The sequence below is a fragment of the Chiloscyllium punctatum genome, chromosome 46 (genome assembly GCF_047496795.1).
Source record: "Chiloscyllium punctatum isolate Juve2018m chromosome 46, sChiPun1.3, whole genome shotgun sequence".
In the NCBI taxonomy this organism is placed as follows: Eukaryota; Metazoa; Chordata; class Chondrichthyes; order Orectolobiformes; family Hemiscylliidae; genus Chiloscyllium; species Chiloscyllium punctatum.
The window spans coordinates 55,609,579-55,637,359 of record NC_092784.1 but is presented as its reverse complement, the minus strand read 5'-3'; the positions used below and the strand labels follow the sequence as shown (position 1 = coordinate 55,637,359).

Genomic DNA, 27,781 nt, shown 5'->3' with positions numbered 1-27,781 from the left:
GAGAGTCACATAAAGAACCACCGTTGTCTTGAGGTGACAGAAGATTGATGTTGTCAGCAATGCTCGACCCTTAAAAGAAAGGAAGTTGATCAACTTTGGAGAGTGGCTATGACTCAGTTCACTTTTGAGATTAAACCCAAGTGTTTCTGTTAGTGCTAATGGATTGTTCTGTGATTCACTGCAGGATATAAACTGAAGTGATGTGTCATGTGTTTCTCTAGGGCAGACTGAGGTTCAAACCTATCAAGTAGATTAATGAGGTCTTTACTCACAGTCAGAAAAAAAGCATCTGAATGGCAATGGATTGGACCAGCTGCCTCAGTACTGGCATCTCATCATAATGTATTTACAGTGATAGAGTCATAGAGATACATGGAAACAGACCCTTTGGTCAACTTGTCCATGCCGACTAGATATCCTAATCTAATCTAGTCCCATTTCCCAGCACTTGGCCCATATCCCTTTAAACCCTTCCTATTTATATACCCATTCAGATGCCTTTTTAATGTTGCAATTGTACCAGCCTCCATCACTTCCTCTGGCAGCACATTCCACACACGCACCACCCTCTGCGTTAAAAAGTTGCCCCTTAGGTCCCTTTTAAATCTTTCCCCTCTCACCCTAAACCTATGTCCTCTAGTTCCCAGGGAAAAGACCTTGTCTATTTACCCTATCCATGCCCCTCATGATTTTATAATCCTCTATAAGGTCCTTTATCCTTTATAATCCTCAGCCTCCGATGCTCCAGGGAAAACAGCCCCAGCCTCTTCAGCCTCTCCCTACAGCTCAAATCCTACAACCCTTGCACCATCCTTGTAAATCTTTTCTGAACCCTTTTGAGTTTCACAACATCTTTCCTGGAGGAGGGAGACCAGAATTGCACACAATATTCCAAAAATGGCCTAAACAATGTCCTGTACAGTCACAATATGACCTCCCAACTCCTCTATGCAATGCTCTGACCAATAAAGGCAAACATACATCCTATCTATCTGATAGGGGGGCGAGACTATCTGAGACTCCACTTTCAAGAAACTAAGAACCTGCACTCCAACGTCCCTTTGTTCAGCAACACTCTCCAGGACCTGATTTGCCTTTCCAAAATTCAGTATTTGAGAGAGAGTGGAGGAACCAGGAGAGGGCAAACAATTCTGGAGTTAGCAAAGGTTGCTTGAAGAAGTGTGGGAGCAGGCTCAAATGAAGCAAGATACCAACACAGTCAATTGGTTAAACAGCCAGATTCTGTGTTGTAAACACTAAGCATAGCAGGGAAGGTGCTGGCCTGATGGTATTGTTGCTGAACTTTAATCCACTGATTCAGGTAATACTCTGGGCACCAGGGGTCAAACTGCCATGGTAAAATTGGAATTTAATTAAAGATCTGCAGTTGAGAGTCTCATGATAGCCATGATACAGTTGTTGGTTCACTAGTGCTCTTTGGGGAAGGAAATCTGCCATCTTTACCTGGGCCTGGCCTGGGTAACTCCAGACCTACAGCAACGTGGTTGATGTCAGACTGCCCTCTGGGCAATTCGGGATGAACAATAAGTGCTAGCCCAGCTAGGAACATGCACATTCCATGAATTAATCTGAATAAGTAAGAGTTGAAGGTGCATTGACTGGGAGCTGATGGGTGTTTATTTTTGGGAAAAGCTGAGATAAAGTTCCAACTCTTGAGAGGTTCTCAGTGATTTCTTTTGGAATGTTCTGATAACCAGTTGATTGAGGGCTTCAATATTCTTCAAAATAGCAGCGCAAGCACTTTTCATGTCTGCCAGATAGGAATAAAAGCACCTCGGTTTTGCATCTCCTCAGAAAGTGTGTAGCACTCCCTTAAGTATAACACCGGAGAAATTATGGATTTAGGGCTTGTATGATTCTGATACATGAGCAATATTTAAGTTGGATCCAGCTGAAACAAGAATCTTGCAGAAACGAAGGGAAAGGAGTACAATCAGAAAGTGCTGGAGAAACTCAGCAGATCTGTCATCTTCTATGGAGAGAGAGAAAAACAGAGTTAATGTATGAAGTCTGACATGACATTTTCAGAACTGGGAAATAGAACTTGGACTTTATCGCCATCTGGTGGAAGGCTCGTGACCTGATCTTGCATTTTCTCAATCCTCCTCTTGAGCGGGATCTCTCTCAGAGGTATTACCACATTAATCTCAATAGGCAGGAATGCATCAAATATTTTTCAAAAGCTAGTTTATTCCCAATGAGAGTGAAGTTTTTTTTTATAAAGCTATTCATTCATGGGATTTGGGTGTCGCTAGATGGCCCAGCATTATTGCCTGTCCCTTGCAAATGTGGTGGTGGGCTACCTTCAGTACTGCTGAGGTCTATTTGACTTGGGTAACCCTACAATGCTGTTCAGAGTTCTGGAATATTGACTCAGTGACATTGAGGTGACAGCAATATATTTCCAAGTCCAGAGGGTGAATGGCTTGGAAAGGAACCTGGAATAACCTTGTATCATCCTTATCATCAGACCTGAAGAAGCCTGTTATGCTCCTTGGATGCTGCCTGACTTGCTGTGCTTTTTCCAGCACCATGCTTTGTCAACTTTGTATCATCCTTATCCATGGTCACACTTTCTCAATATGAACCTTATCATTATGGTTTTGATTTTCAGCAAATAAATCAATATTATTAAGGATTTGATTTTTGTTTTGGTCAGCCTAGTCTCTGACATGAAGGAAAACTCATCTCTATGCTGTCTCCAAGGAAGATTCCTGGTGGAACTCTGCACTTTTCCCAGGTGATATTGTTGGCACCTTATGCTTGTTACCACCTCTGTCAGTACACAGCACTGGGTATGGGTCGTTTGACGTGGTTTGTTACTGCTGTAAGTGTGTTGCTAGAAAAGCGCAGCAGGTCAGGCAGCATCCAAGGAGCAGGAGAATCGACGTTTCGGGCATGAGCCCTTCTTCAGGAATGAGGAAAGTGCGTCCAGCAGGCTAAGATAAAAGGTAGGGAGGAGGGACTTGGGGGAGGGGCTTTGGAAATGCAATAGGTGGAAGGAGGTTAAGGTGAGGGTGATAAGGTGAGGGCGATAGGCCGGGGTGGGGGTGGGGGCGGAGAGGTCAGGTAGAAGATTGCAGGTTAGGAAGGTGGTGCTGAGTTCGAGGGTTGGGACTGAGACAAGTTGGGGGAAGGGAAAATGAGGAAACTGGAGAAATCTGAGTTCATCCCTTGTGGTTGGAGGGTTCCTAGGCGGAAGATGAGGCGCTCTTCCTCCAGCTGTTGTGTTGCTATGGTCTGGTGATGGAGGAGTCCAAGGACCTGCATGTCCTTGGTGGAGTGGGAGAGGGAGTTGAAGTGTTGAGCCACGGGGTGGTTAGGTTGGTTGGTCCGGGTGTCCCAGAGGTGTTCTCTGAAACGTTCTGCAAGTAGTCTCCCCAATATAGAGGAGGCCACATCAGGTGCAGCGGATGCAGTAAATGACGTGTGTGGAGGTGCAGGTGAATTTGTGGTGGATATGGAAGGATCCCTTGGGGCCTTGGAGGGAAGTAAGGGGGGAGGTGTGGGCACAAGTTTTGCACTTCTTGCAGTTGCGGGGGAAGGTGCCGGGAGTGGAGGTTGGGTTGGTGGGGGGTGTGGACCTGACGAGGGAGTCACGGAGGGAATGGTCTTTTCGGAATGCTGATAGGGGAGGGGAGGAAAATATATCCCTGATTTGGAGGTGGCGGAAATGATGACAGATGATACGATGTATATGGAGATTGGTGGGGTGGCAGCTGAGGACCAGTGGGGTTCTGTCCTGGTGGTGATTGGAGGGGCAGGGCTCCAGCGCGGAGGAGCAGGAAGTGGAGGAGATGCAGTGGAGAGCATCGTCGACCACGTCTGGGGGGAAATTGCGGTCTTTGAAGAAAGAGGCCATCTGGGTTGTTCGGTATTGGAACTGGTCCTCCTGGGAGCAGATGCGGTGGAGACGAAGGAATTAGGAATATGGGATGGTGTTTTTACAGGGGGCAGGGTGGGAAGAGGTGTAGTCTAGGTAGCTGTGGGAGTCGGTCAGTTTATAGTAAATGTCCGTGTTGATTCGGTCGCCCGAGATAGAAATGGAGAGGTCTAGGAAAGGGAGGGAGGAGTCTGAGACAGTCTAGGTAAATTTGAGGTCGGGGTGGAAGGTGTTAGTAGAGTGGATGAACTGTTCAACCTCCTCGTGGGAGCACGAGGCAGCGCTGATACAGTCATCGATGTAGCGGAGGAAAAGGTGGGGGGTGGTACCAGTGTAGCTGCGGAAGATGGACTGTCCCACATATCCTATGAAGAGGCAGGGCATAGCTGGGGCCCATGTGGGTGCCCATGGCGACTCCTTTGGTTTGGAGGAAGTGGGAGGATTGGAAAGAGAAGTTGTTCAGAGTGACGACCAGTTCAGTCAGTCGAAGGAGGGTGTCAGTGGAAGGGTACTGGTTGGGTCGGCGGGAAAGGAAGAAGCGGAGGGCTTTGAGTCCTTTGTGATGGGGGATGGAGGTGTACAGGGACTGGATGTCCATGGTGAAGATAAGGCGTTGGGGACCGGGGAAGCGAAAATCATGGAGGAGGTGGAGGGCGTGGGTGGTGTCCCGAACGTAGGTGGGAAGTTCTTGGACTAAGGGGAACAGGACCGTATCGAGGTATGCAGAGATGAGTTCGGTGGGGCAGGAGCAGGCTGAGACAATGGGTCGGCCGGGGCAGTCAGTTTTGTGGATTTTGGGCAGGAGGTAGAAATGGGCGGTGCGGGGTTGTGGGACTATGAGGTTGGAGGCGGTGGATGGGAGATCCCCTGAGGAGATGAGGTTATGGATGGTCTGGGAGATGATGGTTTGGTGGTGGGAGGTGGGGTCATGTTTAAGGGGGCAGTAGGAGGAGGTATCCGCGAGCTGGCGTTAAGCCTCAGCAGTGTAAAAATCAGTGCGCCAAACTACCACCGCACCTCCCTTGTCTGCCGGTTTGATAGTGAGGTTGGGGTTGGAACAGAGGGAGTGGTGGGCTGCACATTCCGAGGGTGAGAGGTTGGAGTGGGTGAGAGGGGTGGAGAGGTTGAGGCGGTTAATGTCACGGCGGCAGTTGGCTATGAAGAGATTGAGGGCAGTTAAGAGGCCAGCACAGAGTGTCCAGGTGGATGGGGTGTGTTGGAGAAGGGGTTGTCAGAGGGTGGGCGAGAATCCTGGTTGAAGAAGTACCAATCTTGTTACTACCAATCCTGCTTTGTATTGGCCATACCTAGTATTGAGCAGTAAGGATACATTGCCATGGAATGTCTGGACTAAGTCACTTTTCTTAGATAACAAGATGGCTTATTGCATGATAGCATTAAGTACAACCATATTTGATCAGGCATAATGACTAGACCTTAGGGAGTTAGTACAGATACATCTGCTCTCTCCTTAAGCTGAAATAGAACCCCTTGTCTCCAAATTGTGTATGACCTCAGTAGAATTGGTGGAGCCAGTGCAATATGAACAGTAACTCCTTCAATGCCATCGCCTTATACAAAAGAAACCATGTAAGCAGAGAGTTTTTTTTAAACGGAACATAGAAAATAGGTGCAGGAGTGGACTATTCAGCCCATTGAGTTCACTCTGCCATTCAACATGATAATGGCAATCCTTCCATCTTTATGTCAGATGATGTGGTTACTCTTGGTCTGTTGGTGAAAACTGTGGTAGTTTCACTTCAGTCCTTTCTGTTTGCAGATGTTCTTTATTTGCTGGTTTATTTTATTTATGCTTTTGGGCTAGGCTTTGAAAAGAGCGTTTTTTTTTAATCAAGGCGTACCGTTGGAGTCAACTCACTGAGGAATCTCTCTCAACCCTAGAAGGGCATTGCTACTTGTCAGATATATGTAAATGCGCACAGTCTTCCTTTTGGAGAAAAGAGGGTGTCTTTGCAACAAGATGCATTAAATTTAATAAAATGGTTAGAAAGATTGTAGCCTTTTCATTTTCTTCTAAATACCTTTTTTAACACAAAAAAGTAAGTCAAATGAGACGCAAAGTATCTGAACGGTGGAGACTAATGTGGGAAAATATGTTTGGCATGGACTAGTTGAACCAAAGGGTGTTTGTGCTATATGACTCTATAACTATGTGTACTTTGGTACGAAGAGTAGAAAAGTAGAATATTATTTAAACGGAGAGAGACTGCAGAATGCTGCAGTGCAGAGGGATCTGGGTGTCCTTGTACATGAATCACAATTAGCAGGTTCAGAAATTAGTTTGTAAAGGAAATAGTTGGTAAAGATTTGCCTTACTTGCTTAGGAGATAGAATATAGTAGTGAAGTCCTGCAACAACTGTATAGGGCATTGGGATTACAATGTAAGTTTTAGTCTCCTTATTCAAGAATTGATACAGTTGAATTGGAAGCAGTTCAGAGAAGGTTTGCCTGGTTGATTCCTACATTAAAAGAATTGTTTTATGTGAAAAGGTTGGACAGTATGGGCCTGTGCTGTTTGGAATTTAGAAGAATGAGGGGAGATCTGTTAAAATATATAAGGTTTTGAGGGAACTTGACATGGTAGATGTTCAGAAGATATTTCCCCTCATGGGAGATCCAGAACCCAGAGGTTCTGTGTCAGAATAAGTGGTGTCCCATTGAAGACAGAGCTGAGAGGGTCGTTTGGAATTCTCTTCTCTAGAGAACAGTGGAGGCTGAGTCAGTGAATATATTCGGGACTGAGTAAGACGTCTTTCTCATTGACCAGGGAATTCAATGTTACGGGGACAGGGAAGATTGTAGCAATAATGCCCTGATCAGATCAGCCATTACCTTATTGAATGGCAGAGTGGGATTGAGGGGATGAGTCAGCCACTTCTTCTGATCTTATGAACTGTCTGCATAAAAAAACATGAAGAAATGCACCCCTTTCATTTCCTTGTAAATACATCAGTTGTCTTTTTTTGAAGCATTTTATTTGCTAAAACATCCCATAATAAGAAAACAGCTTCCATCCCACATTCAGCAGGTAGCACAATGAGAAATGACAGTCTCTGAAAAAGGGTCATTAACCTGAAACATTAACTCTATATACCTCTGCAGGTAACCCAAAGCATTGGCTCAAGCATTTTGTTTTTGTTGATAAATCAGAATTCTTAAAATTGCTTAAATGTGCATTACTGCTTCACACACAGGGAGGCTATTCTCAGAAACTATAACGTCCCATAGCAACATGGAATATAGGAGTAAGAGTAGGCCAGTCGACCCATGGAGGGCTGCTACACCTAATGACTGATCATTAGGCTCAATGCCTTAATCCTACGCCCCTCTGCCTATGCCCCCCCCACCAACCCCCCCCCCAACCAACACCACCACTCCAAATCCCTTGTTCCTTTAGCAGCAAAAGCTTTACCTACCTCCTTCTTGAAAACACATAATGTTTTGGCTTCAACCACTTTCTGTGGGAGTGAATTCCACAGGCTCTCCATTTTCTCGGTGAAGAAATTTCTCCTCATCTCAGTCCTAAAAGGTTTACCCCTTATCCTTAAACTATGACCCCTAGGCTTCCCCACCATCGGGACCATTTTCCTGCATCGACCCTATCTTGTCCTGTTAGAATTTTATACATTTCTGTGAGGAAACCCCCCCCTCATTCTTCTAAACTCCAGTGAAGACAATCCTTACTGACTCAACCTCTCTTCATACATAAGTTCCGCCACCCCAGCAATCAATATGGTAGACCTTTGCTCCTCTCACGCTAAAGCAAAAACATCCTTCCTCAGATAAGGAGACCAAAACTGCACACAATATTCTAGGTGTGGCCTCACCAAAGCCCTGTATAATTGTAGCAAGACATCTCTGCTCCTGAACTCGAACCCTCTCGCTATGAAGGGCAACATAGCAATTGAGTGCTTGCTTTCAGAGACTGGAGCACGAGGACACCCTGGTCTCAGTGCGCTTTCCCCCTCTCCATTTACACCCATTCAGCCTTCCTATCATTGCTGCCATTTGCCCACTCGCTCAGCCTCTCCAAATCCCACTTCCACCTGCAAGGAACGTACCTGGTGGCTCCTTGAAACTTTAAAGATTGATTTTTGAATGTGGAACATCACTGGCGAGGATAATAATTACTGCTCATCTTTAACTGCACCTGAGGTAGTGGTGATAAGCTATCGAGAACTTAAATCTGATTGGTGAGTTTTAGGATTTACCTCTGTCTATTACTTGCAGTTCCATTGTTTGGCACATGAATAAACCTGTTTCGTAGCATAACCAGGCAGATATCTCATTTTTAGGTATTCATGATAATGCTCTGGTCATGGTCTCCTGCACTCTTAAACGGAAAATGTTACAGTTGAGGAAATCTGTCGGGCTATGACGTTATAGATGGTGTTTGAATACAATTTATTGGCATTACATCCACTCCCTCCACCACCCATGTTCAGTAGCAACAATGTATCCTATCTACAAGAATCACTGCAAAAATGCACCAAAGGTCTTCGGACAGCATCTTCCAAACCCACGACCACATCCATCTCGAAGGACAAGGGCAGCAGGTATGTGGGAACTCCACCACCTTTCAAGTTCCCCTCCACTCACCATCCTGACTTGGAAATTCCTTTAGTGTCGCTGGGTGAAAATCCTGGAATTCCCTCCCGAATGGGTCAAACTGTGGGTCAACCAACAGCAGGTGGACTGCAGCAGATCAAGAAGGCAGCTCACCACCACCTTCTCAAGGGCAACTAAGGACACGCAATAAATACTGGCCCAGGCAGGGACACCCACATCCGTCAGATGAGTAAAAGAAAATCTACTGCTGCTGCTGACAGCCCACAGTGTCACATGGACAGAAGCCACTGGGACAGGATAGTTTGGTGATGATGAACTCGAGTGTATTTTTTTTCCCTCTTGTTGGTTCCCTCACCACCTGCCACAGACCCAGTTACGAACTTTCAGACTCTCCCAGTTCTGTAGTTGTGCTGCCAGTGAGCCACTCAATGATGATAATTTAAGTGCTTCAAAGGGATACATTCTGTTCCTTTGCCACCCTCAATGCATCTTCTAATTGGCATTCAACATGGTGGTGCATTGATTCATCAGTTAAGGGGTGGGTGCAGTAGGTTGTGATCACCAAGTGGTTTTCTTGTCCATGTTCACCCTGATGCCAAGAGACTACAAGGGCCCCAAATCAATACTGAGGACTCCCACGGCAACTCCCTCCTAATTGTGTACCACTGCATTACCACCTCTGGTAGGTCTGTCCTCTAAATGGCTCAAAGATGGTGAGGGTGTTGTCTGTGGGACACTGTGAGATATGATGGCAAGTATGGCTATTATCCAGCTGTTGTTTGCCTCATCCATGAGACAGTTTAGGCACAAGACATTAGTAAGGAAGAGTTTTTGGGGTTTATGGGGCTTTGCATGCTGATGTCATTTCCAGGTGGATGCTTGATGGTCCCTCTGGTTTCATTCCTTTATTTGAGCAACTGAGCAACTTCCGTGATTCTTTCAAAGGGCAGCCACATTACTACAGGTCTGGAGTCACATGTAGGTTAGACCAAGTAAGGACGGCACTACACAAGCATCCACTCCCTCCATCACCCATGCTCAGTAGCATCAATGTATACTGTCTACATGATGTATTAAGGACGTTAATTCAGACATATTTGCAATTATTTCATGGTTATCACTACAGTACCTTTTTAATTATTGTTTTATAATTCCATTATCTGCCATGGTAGAACTGAACTCATGTCTCTACAGCACTAGCCTGGACCTCTGGATAACTCCTGCACTGCTTTGGTGCCAACTGCCCATAAATAGAACAGCGATCTGTTTGCCCACGTTACAAATGCACCTTCCATGAATGTTTTGTTCTGTGTAGGACTTGAACCTGGAGTGTTTGACTCAAAGGCTGGGGCACTACCCAATGTGTAACAAGACTTAATAGAAGTTATAACTGACTCAACATTGCTTTTGATTGAAGTTCATTGTATACCCATCTTGTTTTTAAATTGGGAAAAGACTTTTTTATTTGAAAATGAGTATTTTCTGTGTAATTGTGGTGCTTGGGAATGTATTGGCTAAAACTTGGCTGAAACTTGGAAGAAAGTTCCCAGTTCCATCTGGTTAACTTGTGCAGCACGGAGTCAAACAAAATAAGAAGATCCCAGTTTAAATCCTTGTTCTGGTAATGTCTGAAGGTGTCTATCATTGACCTCAGCATCCAGTTACTAGGCAGGGAATATTGAGCAGCATTCTACCTCCTAATTACAAACCTGGAAAGGTGAGTGCGCCATTACACTGGGCCAACTTGAATGGTTCATCCACCTCCTGTCAACGCAGCCCTTTGGTGCACACCGTGTTCACTCAGAGAAGGAGCACACTCTGCAAAACGAGCACCCTCTTTTAATGTTAGTTTTACTCAACCCAGTATTACAGAAATCAAAGAAAATGGTGGTATTGTTTTTGTGGTGTGAAGTGGTAGTGTCTCTACCTCTGAGCTGGGAGACCAAGATTCGAGTCCCACCTGCTGCAGAGGTGTGTAAATTTGGTTAGAAAATATAAGGAACAGGTTCTGGTGGTGCAGTAGGTTGCTCTGAACCAGGAGGCTGGGTTCAAAGTCCCACTTGCCCCAGAGGTATGTGATAGCATCTCTGAGACAGTTCATTTAGAAAAGATCTGAAAATATAGCTCAGTTGGGGAGGAATTTCTCCCAATGTTGGCATGGCTTTGTGCATAGGAAATTGTATCTCACAATCTTGATTGAATTTTTTGAAGAGATGACCAAAGAGACAGATGAAGGCAGAATGGTAGAAATTGTCTCTACGGATTTTAGCAAGGCCTTTGACAATGTTCCACACAGTAGACTGGTTAGTAAGGTTAGATCACATGGGATACAGGGAGAGTAGCCAACTGGATACAAATGTGACTTGAAGGTAGGAGATAGGGGGTGGTGGTAGAGGGTTGCTTTTCAGACTGGAGACATGTGACCAATAGTGTGCTACAAAGATTGGTGCTGGGTCCACTGTTGTTCATCATTTATGTAAACAATTTGGATGAGAATGTAGGAAGTTTGCAGATGACACCAAAATTGGTACTATAATGGAGAGTGAAGAAGGTTGTCTAACAGTACAATAGGATCTTGATGAATTGGACCTTTGGGCTGACAAATAGCAAGTGGAGTTTAATTTAGATAAATGCAAAGTGTTGGATTTTAGTAAGCCAAACCAGGGCAGTATTTACACAGTTAATGATAGGGCCCTGCAGAGTGTTGTCAAACAGAGAGATGTAGGGGTGCAGGTACATAGTTCCTTGAAAGTGACATCATATATAGGCAGGATGGTGAAGATGATGTTTAGCAGGCTTGCCTTCATTGGTCAGAGCACTGAGTACAGGAGTTAGGGCATCCTGTTATGGCTGTACAAGATATTGATAAAGACACATTTGGAGTACTGTGTACCATTCTGGTTGCTACAGGAAGCATGTTATTAAACTGGAAAGGTTGAAAAAAAATTTACAAGAATGTTATGAAGACTGGAGGGTTTGAATTATAGAATAGGCTGGGACCTTTTTTTCCTGGAGTGTAGGAAGCTGAGGGGTGACCTTACAGAGGTTATAAAATCATGAGGGACATGGGTAAGGTGAATAGCCAACATCTTTTCTCCAGGGTAGCAGAGTCCAAAATTAAAGGGCACATTTTTAAGGTGAGGGGGGGAAGAATTTAAAAGGGATCTAAGAGACAACTTTTTTACACAGAGGGTGGTGCGTATATGGAACAAGCTGCCAGAGGAAATGGTAGAGGCAGGTACAATTACGTCATTTAAAAGATATTTGGACGGGTACATGGATAGGAAAGATTTCTAGGGAAATGGCCCAAATGTAGGCAAATGGGACAAATACAGTTTAGTTAACCTAGTCGGCATGGATTGGTCTCTATGCTATATGAGTCTATGTTCTAGCAGAACAATGGCAGGGCCATTGAAATACCAGGAATAAAAGGAGTAAATGTTTTATTTTTCCCCAGGGTGTCCTTGACTGTATCTTCAAAATTGCAGTGAACAAAAGGCAGAACTCCTCCTGAACTTTACCTTGGTTAAAGCATCAGTATCTAAAGATAATTGTTCACTGGACATCAATGTTAGAGGCTTTGCAGTCCTTAAATCTGCCAGCAGGGTGCAGTAAGAATCCATTCGCACTGGTATTGATTGTGAGTGTGAAGCCTTTTTATGGGTCACAATGCAGTTTATCACAAGGATTCTCCCTCCAATGTCTGAACTTCATTTAATCCACTTCCAGTAATTGTGAAAGGGTTATTACTTCTGCTGAAAGAACTGCAGATGTTGTAAATTAGAAACAAAAACAGAAATTGCTGGAAAAACTCAGCAGATCTGGCAGCATCTGGTGGACAGAAATCAGAGTTAACATTTCAGGTCGTGTGACCCTTCTGAGACTAGTTTGAAAGTTACCCCCAGATCTCTACTTGGCTGTATTTAAATGATCTGAATTAAAATCCTTTACAAGACTGCAATCATCTGGAATTATGTGCTCAGCCAAAGAGGAACAAATTGTGATTTCAGTACTACTTCTCTCAGCAGAAAGTTCAACATCCTGAGAGTTTTGATGTTGGAACAGGAAGCATTCATGGTGAGTAATCTATGCCCAGTAAAAAGTTAGGGCCTATTGATGGTGTCACTAAGTGGATACCATCTCTCTCTCCTAACCCCTGAATCACACAAGAAAACCTACTAGATGTCTGTCCAGAGAGAATGGTTTGTATGGGCCAATTATAGGTCAGTTCCAACTCCATCGCTTCAGAGCATATCTTGACACTGAGCTGTGAAGATTATATAGAGTGCTCAATACCAGTTTGTGTAGACATTCATGACTCAGGACAGTAAGGTTACATGAAGTTTGTCTTGACATCAACAATGTCAGTGGAAATAGGAACTGATTCAGGCAACGAGTCAAAGAGTTATCTGTTTGCAGTGCTTGGTTTTGAAACAGCTGAGGATTGAATTGTTTAGGAGGTACAGGTTTGGATAAAACAAAAATCTCTCTTCCAACAGCTAGAATGTAAATATTAAGAAAGTGAGAAAGATATTCTCTAAACTTTAAAACTGTATTCTCATTGTTTTTAAAGTAACCTCAGAACCCTAGAGTATTTTATAAACCTATTTCAGCACCACACTGGATTTGCATTTCATGTGCTGTCAAATTGCTATAATACCATCCCACATTGCTTCACTTCTGAGTCAGAATGGTCCCTAACTGACTCTGGGTTTGCATTACGAATACTCATGAGGGATTCTTTATTGTTCATTCACAGAATGAAGCCAGCATTTACTGTTATTCTGATGATTAAGATTCCACTGGCAATTTGTTCTCGAATAGGAAGGAAGAAAGCTGATGCAGAAGAATAAATCTTTTCCTGGTTTTGCACTTAATCATCTTACAGTGACTGCAGGTTCCATCATCTCAACTGCAGACTGTAATGGAGAATTATCCCCATTTTCTGTGAATTTCTATCCATTTCAACATATAATGAAATACTGCAGTTGTTATGAGATAGAGGATCTGCCTCCTGTCTGTGCTGAGTTTGAAATCAAGGCCAGTGATAAATATCTAATGTAGTTAACTCTGAAGAATGTTCCACATTTCAAGAAGAATTTCCTTCTGAAAAGCAATTTTGTATCACACTCTAAGTAACTGAAGGAAAACTGCATGTATGTACTCTTGGTAAATTCTAACTTTTTCTCAAATCCCATGTGTGAATGAATATGTCACAATTTTGAATATTTAATTAGTTTTCCAGGTTCAATGCCTTGAACTATAAATAAAATAAACGTAAAAATCAAAAGACTACTTCATTCACAATTCCAGAAATTGGACTTTGTGAAAGTTAAAGAAAGTTTGCAACTGTGAGCTGACAACTTACTAATGTGCCAAAGTTCATCGAAATATAAATTATTCAAGTAAAATAATAATGGTTTGTTTTTTACGACTGAAATCAAACATTCACATTTTATTAGAAAATACTTACTATATTAATTCAAAATTATAGTATTTTAAAAGGATAGAATACATATTTACTTTTAAAATAAAGAAAATAGATGGTAGAAGACTATAATTTCATCATAGACTTATGATGACAAAAAGTTAGTCAAAAGTCATGTGGTTCGTGATATGATTAGAATCTCCTGATCATATTATAACATTATAACCCTTACCATCCCTAATCAAACAATATTAAATGGATGCCCCAGTCATAACAATGTTTGTCATCAGTCAGAAATGTTCATATTTGAGGTTTTGACAGCAACAATCCAATACATCTTCCGCATAAACCATAAATACATCTGAATTTGAATACATTAACTCACACAGGCAAGCTAAGAGAAGTGTGGTTGGAAAGAACTGAGAACATTACAGTTGTTGCAACTGAGTTATTACAATTTTTTACATTGATGCTACCTGTGGGCAGAAACAGCACCTAAGAATTATTTTTGTTTAGTTCATAGCCGCCAACTATTTAGCAGAGGGCACTTTGTATGAAAAGCAGGCTACAGTCCGGATCATCACACTGATATACTCCTAGAAATTATGATGATCCCTAGCCAATGCATGTGGCCAATGAGGAACATGTGGCAAGGCATGTAGATAAATAAATCTACTCAATAAAACAGTGTGTTGCTTCCAACAAAGCTACGACAGAATGAATTCTCCTAATCGCACAGTACTGATGCCACAAATTACTTCCTCAATGAGATCATGAATAACACATTAATGTCACAAAGGCAAGTATTTACATATAAAAAAAATAAAAGAATGGGTGGTAGAGATTGAGTTACAGTGAAAATGGGTTGCATTAAACAATTAGTCTGCTGCTGGAGTGGATTATGACAGTGTTGAATTCCTATTAAACAGTTAGCCTGATGCTTGAATGGATCATGATGGCATTGGAATCCTTTCAGGATATTTTCATGCAACTGTTCGTATTCATCCATTTCCTTCAATCTTTTATTTACATACATACTTAATAGATCAAACAGAGCCCAACAGAAGCCCAAGATTTCTGAGTCCAAACTATGTGATCCGGAAAAGGTTGATGAATAATGTCAGTGAAATGGCCATAGCTAACATCTTGACAAAGAAAATAAAAAAGCTTTGTTAAGAATTTCAGTGCAAGTGGAAATCAACATCACAAAAAGCAAATCAATGTTAGAACAAAATACAAATGATGGGCCTGCAGGTTATTTCCACTATTTATTAACACGTGAAGTGAGAGTGACAGGTTAACATTCTGGGTGCAGACTTTTACTCAGTGGCATTTTCTTTTTTAACTTCAGATTCTCAAGGATATATTTTGAACTTTTCATGTTTCACATACGAACAAGGAGCACAAGCAGGCCACTGAGCCCCTCACGTCTGCTCTGCCAGCCAATAAAATCATGGCTGATCTCATTGTAATCTCAAACCCACATTCCACGCTACCTATAATAACCTTTCACTTATATAGTCATAGAGAGGTACAGCATGGAAACAGACCCTTCCATCCAACTCGTCCATGCTGACCATTTCCCAACCCAATCTAGTCCCACCTGCCAGCACCCGGCCCATATCCCTCCAAACCCTTCCTATTCATATACCCATCCAGATGCCCTTTAAATGTTACAATTGTACCAGCCTCCACCACTTCCCCTGGCAGCTCATTCCATACACGTACCACCCTCTGCGTGAAAAAGTTGCCCCTTAGGTCTCTTTTATATCTTTCCCCTCTCACCCTAAACCTATGCCCTCTAGTTGTGGACTCCCCCATGTCTATTTATCCTATCCATGCCCCTCATGATATTGTAAACTTCTATAAGGTCACCCCTCCGCCTCCGACGGTCTAGGAAAACAGCCCCCAGTCTGTTCAACCTCTTCTGATAGCCCTGGCAACATACTTGTAAATCTTTTCTGAACCCTTTAAGTTTCACAACATCTTTCTGATAGAAAGGAGACCAGAACTGCATGCAATATTCCAACAGTGGCCCAACCAGTGACCTGTACAGCCACAATATGACCTCCCAATTCCTGTAGTCAACACTCTGACCAATAAAGGAAAGCATACCAAACGCCTTCTTCACTATCCTATCCACCTGCTTTGAAGGAACTATGAACCTGCACTCCAAGGTCTCTTTGTTCAGCAACACTCCCAAGGACCTTACCATTAAGTGTATAAGTCCGGCTTAGATTTGCTTTCCCAAAATGCAGCATCTTGCATTTATCTAAATTAAACTCCATCTGATACTTCCATGCTTAAGAAGAATCTATCCACTTCTGCCTTAATAATATTCAAAGACTATGTTTCCACTATATTTTCAAACTCCATTGTCACCAATTAATAGCAACTTCTAAAGAAGAAATGTTTCAAATTTAGGCCATTCTCATGCCCAGTGTGCTTTTTCCTTTCTGATTTACCCCACAGTGTCATCTTGCTAAAGCATTGAGTGTGACATAATAAAATGTCATATGGCCCTTTCTCAGTTTCATTATCAGTCAGATATTCCATTACATCGAGTTAAAACACATAAAGGTGATAAATCCCCAGGACCTGATCAGGTGTACCTCAGAACTCTGTGGGAAGCTAGAGAAGTGATTGCTGGGCCTCTTGCTGAGATATTTGCATCATCGATAGTCACAGGTGAGGTGCCGGAAGACTGGAGGTTGGCAAATGTGGTGCCACTGTTTAAGAATGGTGGTAAGGAAAAGCTAAGGAACTATAGACCAGTGAGTCTGAGATCAGTTGCAGGCAAGTTAATGGAGGGAATGCTGAGGGGACAGGATTTACATGTATTTGGAAAGGCAAGGACTGATAAGGGATAGTCAACATGGCTGTGTACGTGGGAAATTGTGTCTTACTAACTTGATTGAGTTTTTTAAAATAAGTAACAATGAGGATTGATGAGGACAGAGCTGTGGACGTGATCTATATGGACTTCAGTAAGGTATTTGACAAGGTTCCTCATAGTAGACTGGTTAGCAAGGTTAGATCTCATGGAATACAGGGAGAACTAGCCATTTGGATACAGAACTGGCTCAAAGGTAGAAGACAGAGGGTGATAGTGGAGGGTTGCTTTTCAGACTGGAGGCCTGTGACCAGCGGTGTGCCATACGGATCAGTGCTGGGTCCACTGCTTTTCATCATTTATATAAATGATTTGAATGTGAATATAGGAGGAGAATATAGTTAGTAAATTTGCAGATAACACCAAAATTGGAGGTGTAGTGAACAGCGAAGGAGGATATCTTAGAGTACAATGGGATCTTGATCAGATGGGCCAATGGGGTGAAGAATGACAAATGGTGTTTAATTTATATAAATGCAAGGTGCTGCACTTTGGAAAGGCAAATCAGGGCAGGACTTATACACTTAAGAGTAAGGTCCTGGGGAGTGTTGCTGAACAAAGAGACCTTGAAGTGCAGGTTCATAGTTCCTTGAAAGTGGAATCGCAGGTAGACAGGATAGTGAAGGCGGCGTTTGGTATGCTTGTCTTTATTGGTCAGTGCATTGAGTATAGGTGTTGGGATGTCATGTTGTGGCTGTACAGGACATTGGTTACGTCATTTTTAGAATACCACATGTAATTCTGGTCTCCCTGCTATAGGAACGTTGTGAAACTGGAAAGAGTTCAGAAATGATTTCCAAGAATGTTGCCAGGGTTATAGGGTTTGAGTTATAGGGAGAGGCTGAATAGGCTGGGGCTATTTTCCCTGGAGTGTTGGAGGCTGAGGGGTGACCCTATAGAGGTTTATAAAATCATGAGAGGCATGGATAGGGTAAATAGACAAGGTCTTTTCTCCAGGGTGAGGGAGTCCAAAACTAGAGGGCATAGGTTTAAGGTAACAGGGGAAAGATTTAAAAGGGCAATGGGCAATGTTTTCAAGAAGAGGACGGTGCATGTATGGAATGAACTGCTTGAGGAAGTGGTGGAGGTTGGTACAATTACAACATTTAAAAGGCATCTGGATGGGCATGTGAATAGGAAGGGCTTAGAGGAATATGGGCCAAATGCTGACAAATGGGACTGGATTTATTTAGGATATCTGGTCGGTATGGATGAGCTCAGTCAAAAGATTTGTTTCTGTGCTGTACATCTCTATGACTCTATGGCATCACTTATGTCTCAGTCAAGCATTTTCAAAAAATGGTATCTTAGACATGTGAAATAGTAGCAGAGGTAGTGCACCCATGATGGGGGTTTCCAGTGCCTGCTCATCAGAGACACTTTGGCCCTGGGCAGTGTAAAGGTGTGCCATGCTTCCAGCAAAATCTCAGCTTTGCTGGAACACTGGAACAGCTGTTTATGAGGTGGTGGATTTGTTACCAATTGCATTGTGCTCCCTCCCTTCAGACTTCATGCGCTTGGCAATGTTGCCAAAGAACTTTCATCTTTCCAGTGATTGCCCTGCCAGAGTTCACATCACAACAGCTTCTGAGAGTCTGAGGGCCTGAGTCACTGCAAATCACTTGGATGGTATTCATCTCTCATTGTTGCTGAATGTTGGACTGCAGCTCTCAATTCTTCCCCACTTCCGCCACAGAAATCCAATCAGAGCTGCTGGGAATGAGGGTTAATCCAAACACATAGGGAGGAGAAGTTTCAACCTGCCAATGACTGATAATCACTGACAATTGAAGTAAAGTTCACTACAAATGTTTGATTGCAATTGTTTGACCTTACCTCTATTATAGCAATTCCAACAGCAACACCACTAATAACAACACTGTTCTTTTTGATCATTGTGATTACAGCATTCAAACAGCCCTTAAACAAAAAGGATGAAATTGGTAACCGTTTTTCACCATAAAATGCGCAAAATAAAGCTGAATATCAATTCTAATCTTTATTATGAAAGTCCCCTACCTTTGAATAGATAGTTGCATCTGATGTGTCAAAGCCATCACAGTCAGGAGAAGTAGGGTCGTGACAACAACTCTTAGGATATAGGCGTCCTTTTAGTTTGTGATAGGATGATTGTATAAAATCTGTGTAATTATTTAACCCACAGCATTGAAACTGAAATAGCAAAAAGAATGTTCCTTCAGAAAACATTCTAACATATTGTAAATACCATCTAAACCAATGCTAAAGAAAACGATAGTTGATAAATACAAAGGAATCTCTTTTGACTTTTGTTGTTTGTGTTGTGACTTTTTGCTCCATTCCTTTCTAAGCATTCCTTTGTAGTGCAGCTTCTTCAGTCAGGGGATTGCTGGGGGTTTGTTCACAGTTTCTTAAAATCTAAACATGTACCATTAATAGTAACAGGAAATGCAGGTGGCATCTGTGTTTCAGGTTGTCAACTTTTCATCAGAACTACCTGTCGAGTATTTCCAAGATTTTCTGTTGATGTTTCAGCTTTCCAGCATCCATAGTATTTTGCCTTTGTACCAGGGAGTATTGTTATATGTGATTTTGAAATAATTGCCTCAATGTTCAGATCTTGCATAGAATCAGGTTAGTTTCAATGACTCCACTTTACTTTGTTCCAGTGTGGAGAGGATATTCATGCTTTTCACATTAGTGACAACAGTGTTGAGTTTGCACTCCATTCTCTGTCACTGTATGTCAGCAGCTCTCTGAGTAGAAAGCTGGTGATTAATGCAAAATAAAGTTGCTTCTACAATACGCCTCCATCACAACCTTTGAATAACATTTTTAGTACAAAAATGTAATTTTCCATCATACAACAAACATTCCATTGACATCTCGGGATGTTATTTTCCAAGCAAGTTGTTTATCTACAAAACCAAAATACTACATATGCTGAAGAAACCCAGAAGATCAGAAAGCATCTGTGGAGACAGAAGCAAAGTTAACATTTGAACTGATGATCTTTCACTAACTTGCACATTTCTGTCGACTTTGACAAATTCCGGAGCAGCTGAAAGTGTTAAATGTTTCTTTAGCCTCTCTGAAGTACTTTTGTGCTACTGTAGCTAAAAGTTTAAAAAGAAAAAAAATCCTTTCGAGGGAAAATTTTCAACTTTGTAACAAATTACCTTGTGCTTGGAAAATCATTCCAATTCTATTGAGTTAAGTTACTTAAAGTAGTTTTAGAATGAATATTCTAATTTCCTCAGTAAGCCCTAATTCTGAAATACTGCACACTTTTCATCTTTTTAAAGGTTCATTTATATCTTGTGTAAAATGTCACTCATCTAGTTGGGCCTCATATTTCCTATGCATCAAAATGATTTTTTTGTCTACCCAAATTCTGCACTGAATGTATTGAATCTTAACAGTCAGGAAACTCCCAAAACTCTGACTTACTAATACACTATGTACCACCATATGATCTTGTAGACTCTAGAAAACAGAAGAATATAGACATTCCCTTTATCATAAGGTCAGAAGTGGGGATGTTCGCCGATGATTGCACAGTGTTCAGCACCATTCATGACTCCTCAGGTACTGAAGCAGTCCATATTCAAACGCAAAAAAAATCTGGGCAATAAGCAGGCTTGGACCGACAAGCGACGATTAACATTCATGCCACACAAATGCCAGACAATGACCATCACCAATAGGAGGCAATCTAATCACTATCCCTTGACAATCAAGATATTACCATCACTGAATCCCCCACTGTTAACACCCTTGGGGTTACCATTGACCAAAACCTCAACTGGACTGACCACATAAACACAGTGGCTACAAGAGCCGGCCAGAGACGAGGGATACTGCAGCGAGTAACTCGCCTCCTGACACCTCAATATCTATCCATCTTCAACAAGACACAAGTCAGGAGTGTGATGGAATACTCCCCACTTGCTTCGGTGGGTGCAGCTCCAACAACACTCAAGAAGCTTGACACCATCCAGGACAAAGCAACCCGCTTGATTGGCACCACGTCTACAAACATTCAATCCCTCCATCACCGGTGCTCACGAGTAGCAGTGTGTACTATGTACGAGATGTATTGCAGGAATTCACCAAAGATCCTTAGGCAGCACCAGCCACCAATCAAACCTACTGTATTAAAAAAAAAGTACACAGGATGTCAAATACATTAGAAACTTTCTGGTCATTCAAATTCTATGAATGCATATAGGTTGATTAAGAAAAGCTAACAAAACAAACTAGAGATCGATTTGAAGTCTTCATGGTCCACATAGCTTAGCAGCTCCTGGGATAAAACTGCTCAGCCATTTGGCAGCTCCCTCAGCCACCTTCTTTTTTTTAAACTAGCTTTTCCTCTTGCTGTTGTTTAGTGAACCCCCTGCCTCGGAGTCAACATGCCAATGGAGTTTTACAGAAACATCAGTAATGCACAATGCAAACGTATTTAACTTACAGCTGCCATAACAGAATCCCATCCATAACTTGCAAAATTTTTGTCACCATATCCAGTGTAGTTGTTTTTTAATAAGTAAAGTGCTTCTTCTTCAAATACAGTTGCAACCTATAAAGAATACCAATATTAACTTTCAGTAACTGCACCTTTCTGCTTATCGACTCACTCCTCCTTTTCATGAGCCACTTGTAAATCATTGGTATTGCTGGCAAATGCAGCATTTAATTCCCATCCTCAGTTGGCCCAACAAAACTGAGTGGATGCTAGATCACTTCAGAGGGCAGGTAAGGGCCAACTGGACTGATGGGTGACTGGATAAAGGCCAGACAAGATAAGAATGGCAGATTTCCAAGTCAAAAGGGACATGAGTAAACCAGTTGGGTTTTTATGTTATTGATATTATCATTTTGTTTTGTATTTCCAGGTTTTAAAAACTAAGTTAAAATTGTTAAATTGTGATGATGGCATTTGAACTTAACAATGAATATAGGCCCTCTAGATTACTGGTCTGGTGAAACAGCCACTCTTTAATAGCCCATAACATACACCTGAACAAATTCCTTGTGCAAATGGTTATCATCTCCACAGAAATATATTCCAGGCAGTTGGACTAATACAGTCCAAATGTTCCAATATGCTGGGTACAGCGTGAGAAGCAGAAATAAAAATAACAATAATAATTTAGGTTTTAAAAATGCACAAACTTGTTGAGAACAGTGACTTACATTTCCATAGCCCTTCCACTTGCAGGAAGACACCCCATCAGCAGAACAAAATAACAGATATTGAATACGTGGAGTAAAAAGGAAAGACAGAGGGATAGAATAAGCATAACTTGTGAACAACTGAAACAGGCAAAACAGGATAGCAGAGTTGAATCTTTAAATGATGCAGCCATGGATTAAGGTTTCAGAAAGGAATATGTAAGAGAGGGACGTAGGCAGCTAATATCATGGATACATGAAAGTGCAACCAGACAGAGTTTGGGGTTTGGACAGTTTATTGAGGCTGAGATAGCAGGTGGGGAAACTGAGGTTTTGCTCCCAGGCCAAAATGATGGTTTTGGTTTGACCAAAATTAAGCGAGAAGAGATATTAGCTGCTCCAAGTGTTGATAATAGGAGGAGGTTGGAAAGCATACCGACAGTTTTTAAATGGTTGGAGTTGGCAAGCAGGGAGAACTGTGTGATAGCAGCACACACATGGAAATTGACCCAAGCTCCTGAATATATTGGCAAGGGTATGGGGAAATGTAGAGAAAGTCAGGAATTGATCCATGAGTTGCAGTAGAAGTTACATTTGAGAAAACAAGGAAAGTAAACATTGAAGATAATGCAACAGCCATGTTTTGCAGAATGAGGAAAGAATTGCTTTGAAGTTGACTGCACAGAAAGAATCTTGGTAGAGGAAACAATGGTTAATGGTGCTGAGACCGGGACAGTTAGACTTTAGCTATTGTTACAGCTTGGGGTCAAGGTGAAAACCCTGGTTGAAGAGTCCGGAATAATCTTTCTTAAAGCATACATGCAATGCAGAAACATTTCAGGGTTTTGAAGAGAAATGAAAGCTGGGGATAACCTGTGGAGAGTGAACAGTGCTAAATGAAAATGCATGCATCATTGTGAGCAGTACACTTGCATGTTGCTCTGGACTATCAGATCAGTACACCGATGGAAACATTTATACCTCCAGTGTTTGGTGTGCTTGAGATGTCAAGGTCAAAGGGATGGCTACAAACTTGAGGTAGAGATTATACAGAGGGGGAATTAGGCCAGATAGGATGGAGTGAGCTCAGGAGAAAAAGCATGGTGACGAATTGAAATTGAAGCTTGAAATCACTGAGACAAAGTGATCACTGAGGTGCAATTCAATGCAGAGAATAAGGAAAATGGTCAGTGATGATATCTTAGTGAGAAAGGTCTGATGGTACTTAGGGTTTGAAATGGAGTAGCAAAGCTCAAAGGGCTGGAAAGAAGTGTCTTAGTAGCCATTTTTAGGACATAGAACTATCAAGTGTTTAATACAGACAGGATCCGCATTACTAGGACTAAGACTAAAGGAGTGATATTTACAATTGTTTGAAAGACCAAAATGACAATTGCACAAGATATTTCTCCAATAAAAATCGTTGCCATGATTAAGAAGAACTGCAAGTTAAAAAGAAAAATATTAATTTTGAAATGCAATTTCACCACACTTAAGCATTAAACAATTTAAATGTTTTTCACAAATTATACAACAAATGCAGATTTAATTGTGTAATTTTATACTGTTAAACATGCAATGGGAAAGAGGGAAATGTCATTACTTCATTCAACAATACCAAGGCAGAGATAACGTTGTGGACTTTTTTTCAACCTGGGTGAGATAATCGGCAATAATAAACACTTAGTAATCATAAGATATTCAAATTGGTATCCACTAAAACACAGCTGAAATGCTGTTAATTGTTATAGGGGAATGGTAGTCTCAGGGGAAGAAGCAGCATGCACAGCATGTTTTTCCAGGTTCATAAGGTTATAGATAAATTCCCACAAGGTTTAAATTTCACAGTCCCCTACTGTAATGACCAAAATTGCCCTGTGACACAAATAACTCCTCCTCAGCAGGAAGTCACAGGAGTTGCATGGAGCAAGGAGACCAAAACACATTGCATCACTATTGATGCATATAGAATCCACTTTCTACATCTAGAAAGTCTGACTTTTTTTAAATCAAACGCATCCACAGTATTTTAATTGAGAGTAGGAGGATAGAAAGTATGGTGGGTCTATTGCCACTGCCAGGGGATGTTAATTATCCATACAGTCAACAGAGAGCACATCACTAGGGCAGCATGGTGTCATCCAAAGCATCTCAACCTCAGTGGAGTGAGAGTTTCCCTTTTTCTCCGCATGTTCCCTGTAAAATCTGCAAAACTGAGGTGGAAAGGCCACCTAAGAAAATAGCTCCATGGCAGAAGGCAAGACAAGTCTCCTAAGTCGGTTGAAGAGGACATCGGGTACAATATTCAAAGAATTTGTTTTAAATTAAGGATGCTTTCTAACTTCAAGCAATTTGTGAGGGATTCTGGTTGATACTTTGCAGCAAACCAGGCAGCATGTATATCAAGATACAGTGCTTATTGCTGCATTAAATACGAAGGGGATGATTTTGATGTAAGAAATTGAAATAATCATCAGTTCACAGTTAGGTTTAATTGTTTACACCAAACTTACAGTTTTGCAAGGTGTTTTTTTAAAAGACATACACCCACATCTCAGAGGTGTACAGATGTGTCATACAATGCTTAAGGAGCTTATAATATAACTTGGTCTCCGGACGACTATATTGTATCAGATCACATGCCTTTAAAATGGCACGGAAAAGGCCAAAATTTATTGCCCTTCCTCAAGGTGGATTTTGAGGGGAAGTGGGCACTTTTTTGGGTGGAGAGTGTGAGGAGGGGATCCAGGTGCCTTCCTGACTCTGTCCCAATTAAGTCTGGGGCTGGATGACCCATAGAAGGCCTTCCTGCCCTGAAGACCATTGAGGCACTTAATGCCCAATCAAGAGCCTCATCCCATTGCTGCTGATATTCAACCAGCTGTAAACTGGTAAGTTGCAGGCAGGAAGCCTGAAAAGCATACTCTTTCAGGATAGATTTTAAAACAACTCAAAATACTGTGGAAGTTGGAAATCAGAAACAAAAACAAAAATTGCCGAAAAATTCAGAGGTCTGGCAGCATCTGTGGAGGAATGCAGAGTTACCATTTTGGGTCCGGTGACCCTTCTTCAGAACTGATGGTAGCAAGGAAAAGGTTGGTATATGTGCTGAAACTGGGGTGTAGGCAGGGAAGGGGAGGTGTAACCAATAGGTGGAGATGGAGCTCAGAGAGACAGGGAACAACAGTTGGGCAGACAAAGGAACGGGTGACGGGAGAATCAGTAGCTGCTATCAGGAACCATTAATGGTTGACAATGGGCTGTTTGTGGAAGCAGCCAATGTGATGACCAAGGTCTAGTGAATTGTATAAGGATGCAGTTGGGAAACAACATGGGAGAAGGTGTTCAGGCCCTAAAGTTACTGAAATCAATATTGAGTCCCAAAGGCTGCAGAGTCCTTGAGCAGAAAATGAAATTATGTTCTTCCAACTTGTGCTGAGCTTTGCTGGAGAACTCCAGCAAACTTCAGGCAGAGATGTTGGTCAGAGAACACAGTGGTGTGTTGAAGTGACAGGACACAGAAAGCTCATGCTCATTTTTGTGGACAGAACATTGGTGTTCTGTAAAGTGGTCACTCACTCTGCATTTCATCTCAGAAGTGCAGATGAGACAACATTGTGAGCAGTGAATACAGTAGGTTAAATTGAGTGAAGTACAGGTATACTGGGCCTTGGATGGGGAGGAGGGAGGAACTCTATGACTGATCAAGGGACTCACATTGGGAAAAGCAAGGAGCCTTGGCTGGAAGTCAGCCTCTCTCCTTTGAGGTGATCTCCCTTGCCATCACATTGGTGTATCCCAAGCCATAACTGCTATCCTGCCCTCACTCAACCATGGCCCACGTGTGTGTGTGCGCGCGCGTGCCATAGGTTCAACACTAATGGCATGAGAAGCAATTAATTTGCTCAGCCTTTCTAAAAGGAGATTACACGAGGCTGCTGACTGGCTCTTCAGCTAACAGGGGACACTCATATCATTAACTGGCATTAAATATCATCCTGTAAAACAGTTTCAAATATTCTTTAGACATCTATGCTCAGAGCAATTTCATAAACCTACCAGCATCAAAAGTAACTTGCTCTCTTTGATAACACCATAACAGCCAACCAACCCTAGCAATGCAAGGCAGCACCCTGCAGCAATACAAAAATAGCCGACGTTCAGAAAATGTCCTGCACGTGATCCCAGGATTTGCAGGATGGAATCGCCATGAACCTTTACCCACACACCGAATCCAAGAAGCACAAAACCAGCAACCTAGAAAAGAATATTTCAATATTGCAGTACAGTACATCACAGTCTAGTGAAGCAATGTCTTCTTGGTAACAATCTTCACTGAGAAGACAGTTTTTGGTGTTTGTTAAGCTTCTGGAGAATGGAAGATTGATTTGTTTCACAGACTCAGCACTGACATTGAGTGCCTCTGTGTTCTGCATAGTGGAAACTAAAGAAGTGTGAAGCTCTCATAATCAAACCAAACAGTGGCCGAAAGCCCAAACCTCAAAGCAGCTAGGCGAGCTATACCAATGTGATGTTGTGTTTCTTATACCAGCTTTCCTGTGGTCTTTCTGAGTCAGTCTGCTAGTTCTGTGCCAGATTAAAGATAGAGGTATACACTGCAGATCAATAACCACAAAGAACTGGGCTAAAAGTGTCCATCTTCCAAGCCACTGACGAAAGGACATGTTCATCCCAGTCCATTAAAAGAGTCTGACTTGCTTCAGAGTTATGATTAGCCAGACTTTTCACACCCTTTCTTACTAGTTGTGAGTGCAGTAGATTTAAATTTCACTTCAAATCTCATTTGTTTCATTTAAAAAAGGTACAACCACAGTGCCTTTTTAAGTTAAAATTATATTATACATTTAATAAGCCATGTGGAATTGTTCAAGATAAGTTCTTGAAATTACAAAGATTTCAAGATGAAAGATTCGATCATTAATCATGTTAAAATTTGAAATATTTCTGCATAAATCTCAATAACATGCAGATAGTAATATTGTCAGTAACTTTTTAATAATCATTAATCGTCTATCATTTGAAATTAAGTTCTTATTCCCTCAACCAAATAATGCATAAAATGTTGCATAAACATTTTCTACATCTAGCCTTCCTTCAAGTCAGAAATCAACAAATATCAGATATAAGTCTATTAGATCTAAGAACAGAAGTAGGTCATGGAGCCCATTAAGTCTGCTCTGCCATTCAACGAAAGCATGGATGATATTGGGAAAACTTCAGGTGGAATCCCATGAGTTAACAAGCTGGAGTGGAAAGTGGCCTCGAAGTTGGGAGTGTGAATACTGGTTGGGAATACAAGCATTAAATAAAGGTCTCCCTTTTCAAACCATCACACATAATTTCCCTTCAACATAACACAGATTTTGTGGGGAATTTATTGAAGTAAAATCCTATAACTAACAGAGTCTTCTACATGTACAATATCCGTAACATCCTCCATTTGGCTGGTACCTGACTCACAGGCGAAAGAACAACAGGGAAAAATTTCTAAGATGCAAGGAATACTTTTGCTTAATTGATAGAATGGAATGCAATTAGATAGGTCCTAAGTCACATAAACATAAAGACTGTGATCCTCTGCCATAAAATGTCGCACATTCTGGGCAGGAATGAATGGAATTGATAGAGGAACCTCAATATCCTAACATGAGCTGATCGAGGGGCCAAACTGAAATGACAGCTTCTTAACTCACAGCAGGAAGGCACTTTAATGTAAAGATAATATACAATATGTTAGTACAGACAATTGATAGTACTTACAGTTATGACGGCATTGATCCCAACCAT

The 27,781-nt window shown here is 41.9% G+C and overlaps 1 protein-coding gene across 1 annotated transcript; it reads right to left on the bottom strand.

The window, feature by feature from the left end:
• Positions 1-1,219: 1,219 nt before the first annotated feature.
• LOC140468105 (tetraspanin-16-like) lies at positions 1,220-27,781 on the bottom strand. The gene is made up of 7 exons (XM_072564284.1): positions 27,755-27,781; positions 26,033-26,230; positions 23,341-23,415; positions 21,270-21,377; positions 18,836-18,988; positions 18,653-18,736; positions 1,220-1,348 (listed from the first exon to the last, which is right to left on the bottom strand). Exons 1-7 carry the CDS (start codon positions 27,779-27,781, stop codon positions 1,220-1,222), a joined length of 774 nt encoding a protein of 257 aa, XP_072420385.1.

Bases quoted from the DNA above. Each gene is read 5' to 3' on its own strand.
- LOC140468105 (XM_072564284.1), bottom strand. From the start codon at position 27,781: ATGGTTGGGATCAATGCCGTCATAACT. The intron at 18,989-21,269 runs GTAAGTTAAATA...TTGCTATTTCAG, and splicing joins GGGATTCTGTTATGGCAGCT to TTTCAATGCTGTGGGTTAAA. The intron at 1,349-18,652 runs GTAAGGTCAAAC...TTACCATGGCAG, and splicing joins TTGGAATTGCTATAATAGAG to TTTGACCCCTGGTGCCCAGA.